General features: G+C 40.5%; 1 protein-coding gene across 1 annotated transcript; it reads right to left on the reverse strand.

Annotated features, from left to right (window-relative positions):
- Positions 1–106: 106 nt before the first annotated feature.
- Positions 107–10918, reverse strand: slc1a5 (solute carrier family 1 member 5). The gene is made up of 8 exons (XM_076976963.1): positions 10249–10918; positions 4563–4605; positions 4336–4392; positions 4075–4241; positions 3720–3953; positions 3319–3513; positions 3089–3223; positions 107–2973 (listed from the first exon to the last, which is right to left on the reverse strand). Exons 1-8 carry the CDS (start codon positions 10770–10772, stop codon positions 2766–2768), a joined length of 1563 nt encoding a protein of 520 aa, XP_076833078.1. The 5' UTR covers positions 10773–10918; the 3' UTR covers positions 107–2765.
- Positions 10919–15079: the final 4161 nt, after the last annotated feature.

Genomic DNA, 15079 nt, shown 5'->3' on the forward strand with positions numbered 1-15079 from the left:
TACATGCTAAACGAAAACTCATCACTGGCAAACCCACATCGCATGAATGTAGCAGTCAGTTGAGCTGCCTGGTTGAAAACACTGTGACAAATCAACCACAAAGAAGTTAATTACAAAAACATTTTTATTCCAAATGTCACACGCGTGTACTCGACACAAGTCTTTGGCTCCGTCAGCAATACGGCCACCACCACTCAAACTTCACACCAGCACAGTGAAGTTCTTATAGGAATGATGGTCCTTTGTACCTTTGTACCAAAGGGCCCCATTTAATGACACAAAGAACGACGTGTTGACTCCTACATGAACCGAGGGGATGGGGGGGTGTGTGTCTGAACTAGCATCCCGGGCGTGCAATCGTTAGGACCAAAGAATTAGAGTGGGAATATAATTAAGTGGGAGTGGTAATCTGTATTTTCCCAGGCATGTCACCAAATTGTAAACAGGTACATTAAGGTGGAGATGCCTGAACGTGCTTGTGTGTATTCACATAAGAGCAGACAGGTGCGAACCTGAGAAACAACTCTTTGGTGACGTCAATTTATAATATGTAAATATATATTCTAGGTATTGCATATCTATGACTGTGAAGGACATTGTTATTACATTTCCAGCGTGATTCCTGGTGGAACCGAACACAAGTGCCTTCATACCAACTCACTCGCCCAGGGGTTCGAGTGAGCAGAACCTGGCGTGGTTCTTGCACTTTGACCCACAGAGCAAACAAAAGCCAAGACCTCAGCTTCCATCTCATGTGCATCAGCTTCTCTGTTTGTGCCAAAACACTCCTGAAAAACCCACCAAGGCCCTACTGCTGGATGTGCTGAGGACACGCCTCCCCCCTCACCACCACCTGTCAATCATGTATGTTTCATTTATAGCAATGTGCGAGCTGTCAGTCAATCGTTAGTGGACTCATGTCAGGTTTGGTTTTAGCATATATGCCTCGTGTTTGACTTGTCGCATTGCTGATTATTTTGTGTAAGTCGAGTCTTGTTCCCAGTGTCACGTTTCAGCTTTGTGGTAGTGTATTCTGTGTATTATGTCTTCTAGTTTGTTGCGTGTGAGTTCTGTGACTTTGTCGGACTGCTCTGCGCTGCAGGAAACAGGCCACCATGCACTCAAATGCTCTGCACACATTTCACTTTGGTTTTGTATTTTTGCAAAAAAAATTAAATAAAAAATATACTAAGCATCTATACCCCATAAAGACAAATTTAACCCATAGCGACATTTACAGAGGTTGAAGGAAAATACAAGTTTAAAAATATCTTCCATGTAATGTACAATACCATCAACACCACTCACATAGACTTGCTGTGTCTACCAGTCAAAAGTTGGGACACACCTTGTTTTTTAGGGGAACATGAGTGTAAAAACGATATATAAAAAATTTTTTAACATTGTTATGACTGAATGAGGCAGCCACCTTTTGCATCAGTCTGGAAGAAATATGCCCACATTTACTGAGCACTTGTAGAGGGCGAGACATTCTGAAACTGCTGCGGGTGCCTTTAAATAAATATCACTTCATATACAAGCCCTTACCTTTCAGGATTTATATTTGTCTTATAAACACAATTTAAGCATAAGCAATAAAAATGTATGCCTTAAAAGATACATTCATTAAAAATCCATACAGGTGTATACAAACTTTTGACTGGTACATTATAAGGTCTGAATTTAACAGGACAAAATCCAACGCATGTTTTTTTCCAGCAGCTATGAGAAAGTCAACATGTCTCCTGTGACATAACGGACAAGATGAACTGGGAGAGGGGAAAAGTAACAAAAGTAACGGAAGCTGAATGTACAATTAAATTATGTGATACGTACAATAGCTTTTTAGACCATAAAATCTCATTTAAAAAGGGAAGGATTCAAATACAAAGTTTTAAATATATAAAAGACAAAGCAAGCTTTTACCCAGGAGCACTGAAAACACACAAATCTAACGGACAGTTTTCATCACGTCTACACTCCAGACACAGATTAAGCCATCGCATTTCCAGTCCAGACATACATTAAGGCTAGATTTGCATCAAGTTATATTAAAAAGTCTTTTGTGCTTTATTTTTGCCTAAGCATGTCCTAATGGTCTAGCCTAAATTCATACCAATTAATTACTGTTTTAACATTTAATTTAAAAGTGGACTTTTAAAACTACAAAATATGTATTATTGTGTACTATATTAAGTAGGAGTTATTATATTGTTACTATACTGTAGCGATGGTGTTTCAGGATTTATTTTTATATATTTAAAAATGTTTTTATTTTTATAATTATTTAAAAATATAATATTTTTTAAATAACAGACCTTTATAATAGCACCTCAAACAGAAAACAGGTATGGAGTGTTACTTTGTGTTAGTATAATCACTGATCACTTTGAATCCTGTAACATTACCATCGACCCAACAATGGAACATCACTGCAGCATTAACATTGGACTTATTTTTGGCGCAGTTCCTATGTGCTTTGGCTCAGAACCCATTTCAGATAAGACAAAAGGTGCTGGAAGAAAAACAGAAGCTCCCCATCACTCGCAAGAAAAATGACCTAACGAAAACTATTTTGAAAACAACTATCCTGTTTAAAAGATCTTTGGGCAGCTTTTCATTTACAGTACATCTTAAACAAACATTTCACAAAGGAGCATTTTCTTTTCATTGAAAGCCTTTCAGCCTCCCACCCACCAAGTTGCAGAAAAGACAGACTCACAAAAAGAGTGCAGAAACGTATCTGGAATCAAATGTTTGGTTATTTACATGATGGACTCGTTCTCATTGGCCGGTGACCGAATGGCGTCCAGTCCTGTGTGAATCTTAAGGAGAGGAGATTGTTCAGGCTTGTCCAGTGTCACTTCCCTTAGCTCCTCCCCCTCTTTTTTATTGGTGCGGTCTGTGAAGTGTTGCAGTAGCCCCGCCCCAAACGCGTCACCCTCCACGTTAATGACTGTGCAGGTGCGATCCCTAAAAGCAAGAAAAACAAAAAAAACATGGTTAAAAAAAAATAATAATCAAAATTTTTATTTCTATAGTGTTCTAGTTCTTTCTAGTTTTTCCCACGATTGCACATTTCACTTACACGAGCCAGTCCACAGCCAGAATGAGAGAGATATCGTTCGTGGGCAGACCGACGGCCTCCAAGATAATAGCTAGAGTTAGTACACCTCCAGCCGGGATTCCTGCAGCTCCCACACTGGACGCCGTAGCTGTCACTCTGCGTAAGAGGAGGGACAAATTAGGGACCGCCTCAAGCCTCGGCCAATCACCGTGGAGCATCAGACTGACGGGCGGGTGGATGGCTGAACTCACAATATGGTGATGACTTGTATGAAGTTGAGTGGGATGTTGTTGAGCTGGGCGATGAACACGGCAGCCACACACTGGAAACAGGCCGCACCGTCCATGTTGACCGTGGCTCCGATGGGGAGGATGAAACGACTGATGTGCTTCGACACGCCGTTATTCTCCTCCACGCACTTCATCATCAGAGGTAACGTTGCAGAACTAGAGTATATGGACAATCCTGGTTACCACACATCAAAACATGCATCGTTCCTTTGATTCTTTATGAACCAATCTCATAATATAAAACTGACGGTCATTTTAACTACACAGTACATGACTGACTTCAATATTTGCTGTCTCCAATTTAAATGATTTACAAAACACAGTCATTGCTCTTTTTTTTTCGGCAAACAAGGCTGAGATACCTGGAGGAGGTTCCAAACGCAGTGGCAAGCGCAGTCATCAGACCAAAGAGAAAGGTGTATGGGTTCTTCCGAGTGATTGCGAAGTAAATGAGAGGCAGGATGATCAGGCCGTGCACCGCATGGCCTATCACACAGCAGGAAATGTACTTGCCCAAGCTGGCAAACAGCATGCCTACATCTTCCATCTCAACAATCTTAGCCGCCACCAGGAACATGATACCCAGTGGAGCATACCTAGAGAAGACCATTAACATTAGGGCACTTCATTACTCTGTAGGATAGACTAAGCCGTTATAACAAATGTTGCAAGCACCATCGAGTGATTGCGATTAGGCAAAACGCTGCGTTTACTCACCACATGATCCAAGACACCAACACCATGGTCGCCTCGTTGAAGGAACTGAAGAACTTGATCAAAATCTCCCCTTCTTCTCCCAGTTTCCTCAACGCCACACCGAACACCATGGCAAACACTATCAGGCCCAGAATGTTCATGCCATCCACTTCTGTTGCCACTGGAATCTACAAACACAGATGCTGCATGTCATGCATCGTATTTATACAAACCATCACGTTACACGCATGTTTTTGCTGGTATTGACAGAGGGTGCCTTACCTTTTCCATGCTGCCGTTGGTGTCATTCTTACTTATAAGCTTATAACCAGTAGCATACTGTGGGTTGGGGGAAGAGAATTACTTTTATTATCGCAATAAAATTACTTTTGAGTACAGTGTCACATTTACCCAGGGTTAGTTGACTGAGCGAAGGAGAACACCCATAAAGAAAACACCACACGATGACTCAACGGGACGTTAGGAGGTGTGCGGGAGGATATACTCACCGACTGGAAAGTAGCAGCAACCAGATTGGAGGGGAAGATGTTTCTGGAAAGAGCCGGGAAAAGAATGCGTGTTAGACACCAGTGAACACTACACGTGTTGTACACTAGGCTATGAGGATCACTTACACTAAAGTGAGGCCTGTTAGTAGCAGTGTGAACTGCTTGGAGCACCAATGTCCCGATTTCACAAATATGAGCCAGCTACATCAGCATATGCTGCATCTCACTCTTGATTTTCATTATAAGTCTCTTATATAAAAGACCAAGAAGACTTTTCTAGAAGAAATGTCTATTACAAAGCTTCTAATGTTTTAACAGATTGGCCTAACAAGTTATGCAGAGAGACTTATTTTAGCCAGACTAATTCAAATTCTACCTTTTAACTACTACCTCAGTGAATTAATTCACTGCTAACCAAACACTGTACTAGGACTCGATGGTTCTGACCTGGTGGAGACTCAAGCTCTAAATTATGGAAGACCAGATAGCAACTCAGACAAAAAGGCCCACGGGCTTCAGGTTTGACGCTGCATTCTCCATTTACCCAGAATTCTCCAAGTTCATCCTTGTAAGACTGGGAAAAAAACTTGCGTGTCCTTTAGTCTAAAGAAATTACTGTATTCTTTAATACACAAACAGTCGAACCTACTAAAGGTTTTCCATCTTAGACCTCGGGGAAGAAGGAAATGTAGACAGTCAGGCTCTGATAAATCTGTGTCTCAGAGATATATCTAGCCTAGGAGACTAGAGTTACATCAACAGAAGTTACCTCAACAGCCTTTCAGCTTTTTTCTCAATCCCTAGGCTAATGCTAAAGTGGATAATACTAGCAAATCATGTTTGTGTACTAACCAACACCATGACAATGCACGCTAACCCATGAATGACATACTACCACTATCCCCGCGGTCATTTGCAATCAACTGAATTTTTTTCCAACAGAATTTCTTGTGGTTATTAAAAATGGAAGTCAGTCAGTGGAAATGCTACTGTAGATTAAAACATTTGTCGTGCATGTTTCCCAGACAAAGTATTCCACAATAACGAATTTGTTGATAATTGCTTTAAAACAAAAACATGTACTGGGTGGGTACCCTCAACGACATGGGGACCATGTGTTTACAAGCACAACTCCACCTCCAACAGCATTGCACAACATGTTCCCTTAATTACAAAGACCTATCCACCTTTTTCCCTAAAGGTGACAATTCATCCTTTATAGATGTGTCATGTCAGAAGGAAACGTGCACAGGAACACACATGAATGTTTCTTGAGACCAACAAACAAGTGATGTGAACACTGTGTACAACTGTAAAGTCATAAGACAGGTTATGATCGTGTCCTAACCTCTCGTCCTTACCTCTAAAACAGTACACAATGTTCAAGATTTAAAAAATACCACAGTACATATAACGTTGTTGGACTATATCATCACATCTGTCTGTAAATTTATGTTCAACCAAAATCAGTTCATTAAGTTCAGTTATCCTATTGGCCATTAGAGATGTGTAACCCCCCACGTCTATTCTGTTCAATTACCCAACCAACAACCAAGCAGGACGGTGTGTCCAAGAACAGTCTGGGTGCACTTATAATTGGTAACAGGCAAACTCACACGCAGGCATATCTGGCATCAGTTTACAGACAGGGCTAATAATTTGCATGGCTACAAACCCAAATGTTTCGTGTGTCCTACATGACATGCAATTGACATAACATGTAGTAACAGACAGGAACCCTACGTGAACACACAAAAGGTGACCAATAACCTTTTAGTCCTCCTGCAGTGTGTGACAAACTGCCTCTGCAGTTGAACACACTGCAGAGGCATTTCAAGAAGCGTTTCCCAGAAGACACAGACACAAGCTTTTCGATAATTACGAAGTATTTCCCCTCTAAATGCAAACAACATTCCTGTGACCTTGGCATCATTTTCATTTTGGACAGCAATGCAACACAGCAATAAGATCACAGCTAGACGCTGCCCCGTGGAAACGATACCAGGAACCGGAGTAAACTGGAACAGGGAAGAAAAAAAAAAACCTACTGCCAAACACGGGGCAAGACAACCGAAGCTACACTATACTCCTAACTATACTCCTAATACTCAGAGAAAACATCTGTTTACTTCACAGAAACACTTTCTGTTCAGTGTCGAGGGGTAAAAAGTCACCATGATGGCAGTGAGAGTTTAAAATGCTGCTAATATTAAAAATACAGTGTTTAAAATGCTGCTAATATTGTGAGCCCAAGCATGATAAGGCAGGACCCCAGTGAAGGAGATTACCCCACTCTCTGTCATCTGAAAAAAATACTTTTGCCCTTTAATATGAAACCAGAGACAGAAAAGACGCCAAGGAAAGTAAAGGCAGAGAAGCTTGTCTCAAGCATTTACCAGGTATTAGATTAGATAGCAGAAAAAAGCAATAGCTATAGAGAACGGCCTGCAAATATGTAGTGTTCATGAAAATATCCTAAATGTCATTTTTTACACTGTATAATATAAACAAACTCAGTTTGACAAGAGCTGAACCTAAAACGCTTTGTGCTTCAAAGCCAAACCAGTGCCACGTACACTTGGGCCGCATCTGAAATCACACACGTCTATATTAAAACAGTAAAAATTATTGTCATGACACTGAAAGGAGGTGGCCCGTTCAGCAGTTACAACAAAGCTCTAACAAAGCGTGTCTAAATGTTCCAAACTCATTTGGAAGACTATTATAAACCATTTTAAACAAGTGTATCGTAGATCGTACCATATTTAAGATGCAGCCTCAAGCCCATGTGTCAGAATGAAATCTAGATATTTCATTAATAATATTTATGGATGAAATAATACAAATCTACCAAGATCAAATACAAACATTGTTCCCACATGCAAAGATGAATTTGATGTGATCCAGTTTATATAGACAACACTGTAGAATCATTACAGGTAAATCCTGCTGATGAGTGAGATCCTACTGTAAATGCGTCTGAGAAGGGAGCTAAATAAACAAATATGAAGTTTAGTTCACTTGTTATCGGTAGCGCGTTTATACAAGGTCCAAACCACAGACTCAACAAACTGATACCAGGTTCTAAGCCATCAGCCATCACCAGAGTAAACGAATGCAATTACTGAGCTCATTGTGAAGCTGTATGTGGCCTTTCCCTTCAGGTCTACACCCACCACCAATCTCTACCACCCAAAAAGTGAACGCTAAGCAATCAGGTACATTTCTGGGTGCATGCATTTCCAAATGCTCTACCCAAACCTGATTCCACACGTGTAACTGAGAGGCGTGAGCTGATGGTTTCTAGCATTTCTGCTAATGGGTTGGTGAGCTGTCGCTCGACTAACAGAAATTTGGTTAGAGTCTAACTAACCAAAACCCACTCGCTGTAGAAATATTCATGTTTTATTTAATATTCGTTTTCATTTGATATTCCACTTTCCGAATATAAAGGAAGATCCTGGCCAAGCAGTGAGAAACTGTTTAAAAGGGCTTTAACTATTTAAAAGGGTTTGTTTTCAGCCATTTACCTCCATTCATTGCGGGATCTCTCGTAGGCCCCTCTGTTGTTCAGTACTCGTTTTTGTTAGAATTTGTTAAACAGTACATGGACAAGCTCCTCACAGACCAGCTCTGGCTGTATGGGGACAGGGGTAACATAGGGGGCAGGACTGTGAAGGCCGTGGGTTTAAATCCAAACCCTTTAACCCTCTTGGCTGACCCTGCCTTGACACCAGCTGCCACACAAGCTGGGATATGTGGAAAAAGAATTTCATTGTACTGTATACAAAATAAAGGCGTAGTTCTTCTTCGATGTATGTGGGTGTGGTCAAGGTGGAGTCCTGGACAAACCAGTACATGACTGAACACTGGGTTCACCCCTACCTCACTGTGGGTGGCCCACTTCAACTAAACCGTGTTTCCTACTCAGTGGGCAAACTGTGTTGTGAGAGCAACTAAAACAAGCCTGGAGCTCTCAGTGGGTCATCATTTAATACTTCACACTAATACTACATACACTAGAAAACTTCGTTTTCATTGTCTAATCATTACATTTATACATAAAACCTATTTTTCGTTTTAGATTGTCCAGCAATCTAATAGGAGCTTATCCAGCAATTCCGTAACAATCATTAGCACATTTATGAAATACAGCTGTGGTTTAAGAAGCATTTAGTGTATTTTAGATGTGCATTACATTGTGAAGCTCTGGATGTTTGGCGAGAACATGTGGTGATAGTAGTATGTCAAGCGGAAAAACGCGCTGACAAACAGAGCCTCTCCAACTCAGCTGTGGCAATTAATGTGCTATATTTGGCAGACATGTGACAAAAAATGACAAACATGCACACACCTTAACCACGAGGAAGAGAGCAAAAATCCTACTAAAGATACAGGAAGAAGTAGTTGGCTGTCTGAGCTGCTTCTTTTTAAGTTACCAATAAAGTTTGACCCCCAGTCACTTTGAATTAAGAAGTTACGTATGTGTGGGACAAAGACCACCTGAATCTCCTCCCCTCAAACACTCTTCGTCATCAGTACATGAATTCTTGTGCTCTTAAACTTTGACAGTACACAAGGCACATAGTGCTAAATACTCACAGGGTCCCCATAAAGCCTAGTTGTCCTAAGTTTCTGGGAAAGATAATGTTTGTTTGTGTCTCGCTCTTTGAAACAACCAGCTAAGTGCAAACAGACACAAGGATCAGTGGGCTATCACCACATTAAAGTGTCTGCTAGTTTTTAAACATGTGTTCCCCATGCTAGTATAATTCATCTAAACTGCCATTGTGCCACATTATGACTTTAAAAACATCATCTTGCACAATCTAACTCAAAATTCTACCACAATTTTACTGCCATCATCTCATACGTTCTGACATGTATGATTTTAGCCTTTATAAGACATAAGCCGGTTTTAGGATTTAGGACTATTTTAATTGCAGAGAATGAACAAATAAGAAACAGACAGGTAGAATGTGACTACCAACCTACAAAGGACACAAAACCAAGTGACATTATAGAAATATATCAAACTGGGTCAACAGGGTGTTTTTGGTTACTGTTTGGCTTCATTAATAATAATAATAATAATTAAAAATAACTAAACATGTGTTTTGAATTTGAATATGTACACATATGAATACGGAAAACGGATGTCGTCATTATGACGTCTGAACTGCAGCCCGTTCCCGACATCAGGCGCGCGCCCCCTTCGCTTACCGGCGTGGCAGCACATGTTGCAAAGCTGATGCAACTGTGTCGTCTTTTTCATCACAACGTGACCGGCGACTGAATTTATCACTTTTTTTTTATTTATTGCCACTTGAATGGAGTCCCCAGAGCAGGACGGTGAACACTAGACATGATGCAACGTTTCGACTGACATCATATTGTAAACGTGGCTTTACTAGTGTCGTGATCATTAACCACGTGTTCCAAAATTAGGGAACGCGCGTCTTAATTGTGTGGGTCACCTAGCAGAAGGTTCTTTTACAATATCGTTCCCTATAATAAATCAACCAGAAGTCACGGTTGTTGTAGTAAACTAGCTAAACGTGCATCAATCATAAGCCACGTTGGATTTAACAACTTATAAAACAGATGGCTTGACTTCCGCCATACGAACATTCATCTTTAAAAAGTTCCCCAACACCTGTACCTGTCCCACGTCCACCTAACTCACCTTATCAAGTCCAAGAAGGAGTCGATCACCTCCTTTGCTTCAGGGATGCTGTCATCAGCTGATGCGAGTTTGGGTTTGACGCCTTCAGACGAGCCGGGCTGGATGATGAACGCCATCACAACCCCAACAGCGGAGGAGATCAGCGTGGTCACCAAGAAAAACAGCATCGCCCAGCCGCCGAGTTTCCCCAGAGCCGCAGGGTCGATGCTGGCAGCTCCGGACACCAAGCTGCACACCACCAGCGGAATTATGATCATCTTCAGCAGACGGATCAGGAGCTCCCCGGGAAACCCGAAGTAGATGATCTGAGTGTCGCTCAGCTGTGCACTCCGTACACCAAGTCCGATCAACACGCCGACGATCACGGCGGCCACGGTCAATATCACGAGCAGATTTGCCCTTGCGATCCTCTTGATCTTCTGCGAGCATGTCTCCGGGACACTGTTCCGCTCGGACATGTCAATATGTGTGCCGCCGTTGGAAGCCTTTCGCCTTTCTTCCATGGAGAGTTTCTCATCTGCCATTTTCTTTTTTTTAAGTAAGATCGAGATCCTTCCAACTGTGGTTCAAACTTTGGTCCAAGATAGGTTCTTATAAAAATAAAATAAAGATAAAGCACTAGTCGGTCTTTGGTGTGTCCCTACGCACAGCTACAACTTCTAATGTCCAACCTCATCAGCTCATGGTTTTAAATTGCGATGGGGTATGACGTCAGCAGGCGTGTCTTACGCAAAAGGGCGACAGATACACACACACACACACACACACACACACACACACACACACACACACACACACACATATTTTCCTATAATTTAAATTACATCGCATTTTAACCGACGAGGAACACCTTGAGGTCACCCAAACCAAGTTTATTCCAAAACTGTAGTCTAGCAGTGGAGCAGAAAAGATCACCCACTCAGAGGCTCTTCACACGGTTGTCCATGTGTGGTTCTGTTGTTTGTTCGTTTTGTTGGTTGTAGGGAGGACAGACGGACCAGGGGGCTGAAGCTGGTGCGTTAAAGGAGACGGGGTGACACTTTAGCAGCACCAGGGAATCTGGAGCATGTTTAACTTTTCTGGGGTTACCTGACCACGTCTCAGCCTCAAGAAACAACATATTCGTCCGCATTTAATCGTTTTAACCACTTTTTTTTGTTAAACCAGCTTCAAATAAACAATATGTAATAATTTGATTGTGTATGTGCAGTCTTGATGATGAAGGCTTGGTTTTGCAAAAAGTTGACAAGCACAAATCGCAAACACTTTGATTAGGTTGACTTAAATTGGTTCTATTGTGATTATTTCTTACTTTGTTGATTTTGAGGTACAGACGGCATAAAAACCTTGTATCCTTATATACAGCAGTGGCACCTTTAGAAACAGGTCAAACATCCACCAGCGTGATATGGATGTGACCTACAGGCGCTTATTAACCGACCAGGGGACACACATACTGCACTGAGTAACCTATTAACGTCTAATAACAAATGACACACACAATACTGCCACAATACTGGCAGTGCTCGACAATGTTTTAAACAGGTGTGAATATCAGGGAGACACAAATTACGCACGCGGAAAATGTAGATATTTGTGTACAATGACTAAGGTGCAGAAATGTTTATAGGAGAGTAGATTCACACTTCACCGTACTGAAGCGCATAGCAGTAAAGACGCATATAAACTATATTAAGATTTGCATTGTTTGTCATGTCTCTGCATAAGTTAAAATGAATTAGTCGCTATACTTGTGATATGTTAGGATTTCTAATGAGATCTTGTTTACATGTGCTGTTTAAGACCAAAACAGCGTTTTACATTTAAACGCTGTAAAAACCATTTTAAATATGTCTGAATGCTTAAAAAAGTTCGTGGAGGTTCAGCGCTTACAGGTTAACGAGTAGGATAAATGAAACTACTAGTTTCTAGTTAAACTAGTTTCTATAAACTATGGTGATGGTACTTTGGTCCTAGAACTGTTCAGCATGTCGGAGGAGGTTCGGTGTGGAAGGTCCCTGGTGATGTACATAATTAATAAAAGTGGTCTACTGTTGTGAGACAGAAAAAAACAGTGTTAGATCAAACAAAAAATATATATTCGTATATATATATATATATATATATATATATATATATATATATATATATATATATATATACGAATATATAATATATATATATATTATATAAACAAGTTCGCAAGCTTAGCAATAAACCCTATTGCGTGAGACAGGCTTCACGATTTTCTTATTTTTTGATAGTTTTTTTATTATTATTCTGTCTTATATAAGCTGTGGAGTAACAGTGCCTCGGTGCTACACAGTGAACATCTTGTATTTTTCTTTGTCTACAGCAAACAAAAGACTAGAATAAAACGCTCGTGTTGTCACGTGACCTTTGAAAACAGGGAAAGCGCAAACCTGCACAACACGGAGAGGTTTCGGTGTCATGAGAAAGCGAGTGAGGGTTTGGAGCTAACAAAGCCAAACTACAGAGTGGCAGCCACAAAGACACACAATACCCTCAGTTTATCTCTCAATCTGGCAACCCTTTCTTCCTCCACCTCACTTTATTTTCACTGAACACTGAGAACAGAAACGCCATTGACAGGCCAGAGAGGACTTGGCAACATACAGATGTACTGTACAGGGCAAAAAAGCCATTAGGGAAAAATACAGAGAAAAGACTGGAGGAGTCACTGGCCACATTCATAATTTCTGTATTTAGCAAACCCTCATACATAATGGTTTGACTAAATTTGTGTAGTACCTAGTAGTTAAACTGCCTACCTCTTACTGAGAAAATGCTGAGTAAGCCATGACTAAGCAAAAATATGCCGAGTCACTCAACTAACACACGTTGAATGCAGTGTCAGAAATGTCTTCCCTTCAGTCCATTTAGCCATTTCAACAGCTGTTTATACAACATTGGGTTTAGAAGGAAGAGTGTCCTTCCCATAATTACCCACAGACCAGAGCACTACACAGCGCTTTCCCTTTGCAGACAAACACATCCTGAGGTGTTGGTCAGCATCCTGTTTCTGGTCTGCTATGCACTGTAATGTAGTTCCCCTGTTTGGACCTGGTGTTCACTCACTCCTCCCTTATTTCTTATGCTGGTGCAGAGAGCAGCCCAGATCCGGTTCAGAGCAGAGCAGCTGATCAGAACCTTCAGCTAGGTGGCTCAGGTGATTCTTTATATTCACAAACAGACAGACAGCTGATGATCAGTGTACCTGTCTCTCTGACTGCATCAGTCAGGTATTTTTGGGACTGCTATTATATAAGGTAAATAGGCTTCCATATGTGTAAACATATGCAAATAGGTTTCCATATGTGTAAACATATGCAAATAGGCTTCCATATGTGTAAACATATGCAAATAGGTTTGCATATGTGTAAACATCAAAAGTTACAAGGATTTATTTAAATTTAAAAACATACCTAACTAACTTTTACTATTTTGGCCTAATGTAAATGACTATGACTTCTGGTTCATCACTTTTTAAATAGCATGCTGTTGAAAACCTGTTTTCTGTTTACTAAAACCTGTACTTCTAGTTTCTCCAAAATCATTTACAAAATGAGTTTCTGAGTTGCTCAGTTTTTGAAAAACTTTATGTAAAGGATACTGAATATAATACCACAGATATAACAGATATATAAAATGACATTGCAAGTCCCCTGGTGCTGAGTTATTCTGTTTGTTCCAATCCAAAATTAGAGCATTTTTATATGTTTAGGTAGAGCATTCCATAGCTGAGGTGTTTTACAAGAAACATGTCAGAGTGTGAGAGTTCCTGCTGTTTCAGTGCTCTGACCAGCTATTAAACCACTGAAATGGTTTGAGACATTTGCTCAGTAACAGTTGTTCTTGAAGTTGGGCCAAAATAACATGCTCAAGGACTTTAGCCATAAACAGAAGATTGGAAATCAGGCCATAGTTTTTAAGGTTGTCTGCAGCACAGCTAGAGTGACAGCAGTCATTTTCAGTTGAAGTGGGACAATGCCAGTAGTGAAAAAAAGTGATATTCCAACATACACAGCCAGTGAGCATGCCTTAAGAACGTAGTATGTAGACGGTGAAGCACACAAATAGCAGACGTCATGTTAGAGATCAGCTGGGCATATCACACAGTCACTGAAGTAAGACAAGTAAAAGTGTCCGATGATTAGACATGACCGAAGTTAATTTGGTCAGATAGAGAAGACAAACAAAGAGAAGCATTTGATTTATCAGTAAAAGATGCAAGAAATGTGTTCGATAGAGACACATACATGTACAAAGGGAAATATACAAATAAAATATGCAAGCAGTAGATAAAGTGTGCAAGAAAAAGATAAGTGTTATGGCCCGTTCGGAATGCAGCTGTCTAAGTAGGCTGATAAGACGTCTGTTCAAGTCAGATGTCAGTAGAACTCATCTGCCTTCTAGGTTGCAGTATCATGACAGAATTTAAAGGGAGAATCACACGTGTCCTTCTTGGCAAAAGCAATCCCACAACATTGTTCAATCCCACAACACTGTTCAATCCCACAACACTGTTCAATGTCCAAGTTGCTTCACTTTGAAAAATGGCAGAAAGAGCAAAGTAATTATTTTGTCACTCTTTTCATCATTTACATTTAAAATTTTGATTATTTAATTTATTTTCTGTATTCAAGTCATTCCCGTAGTTACATTTAGTCAAGCTATGATGTGAAGCTAAGCTTAAATAACACACTACTGTTTTTAGCTAGTATACTTGCTTTCCCAAATTAAAAGTACCAAAGTTAGCAGTTTAACTCATCCACTTCACTGTGAAGTAGTGTTTTGTATGTACGTGTAA

This window comes from Brachyhypopomus gauderio, chromosome 16, assembly GCF_052324685.1.
Source record: "Brachyhypopomus gauderio isolate BG-103 chromosome 16, BGAUD_0.2, whole genome shotgun sequence".
NCBI lineage: Eukaryota > Metazoa > Chordata > Actinopteri > Gymnotiformes > Hypopomidae > Brachyhypopomus > Brachyhypopomus gauderio.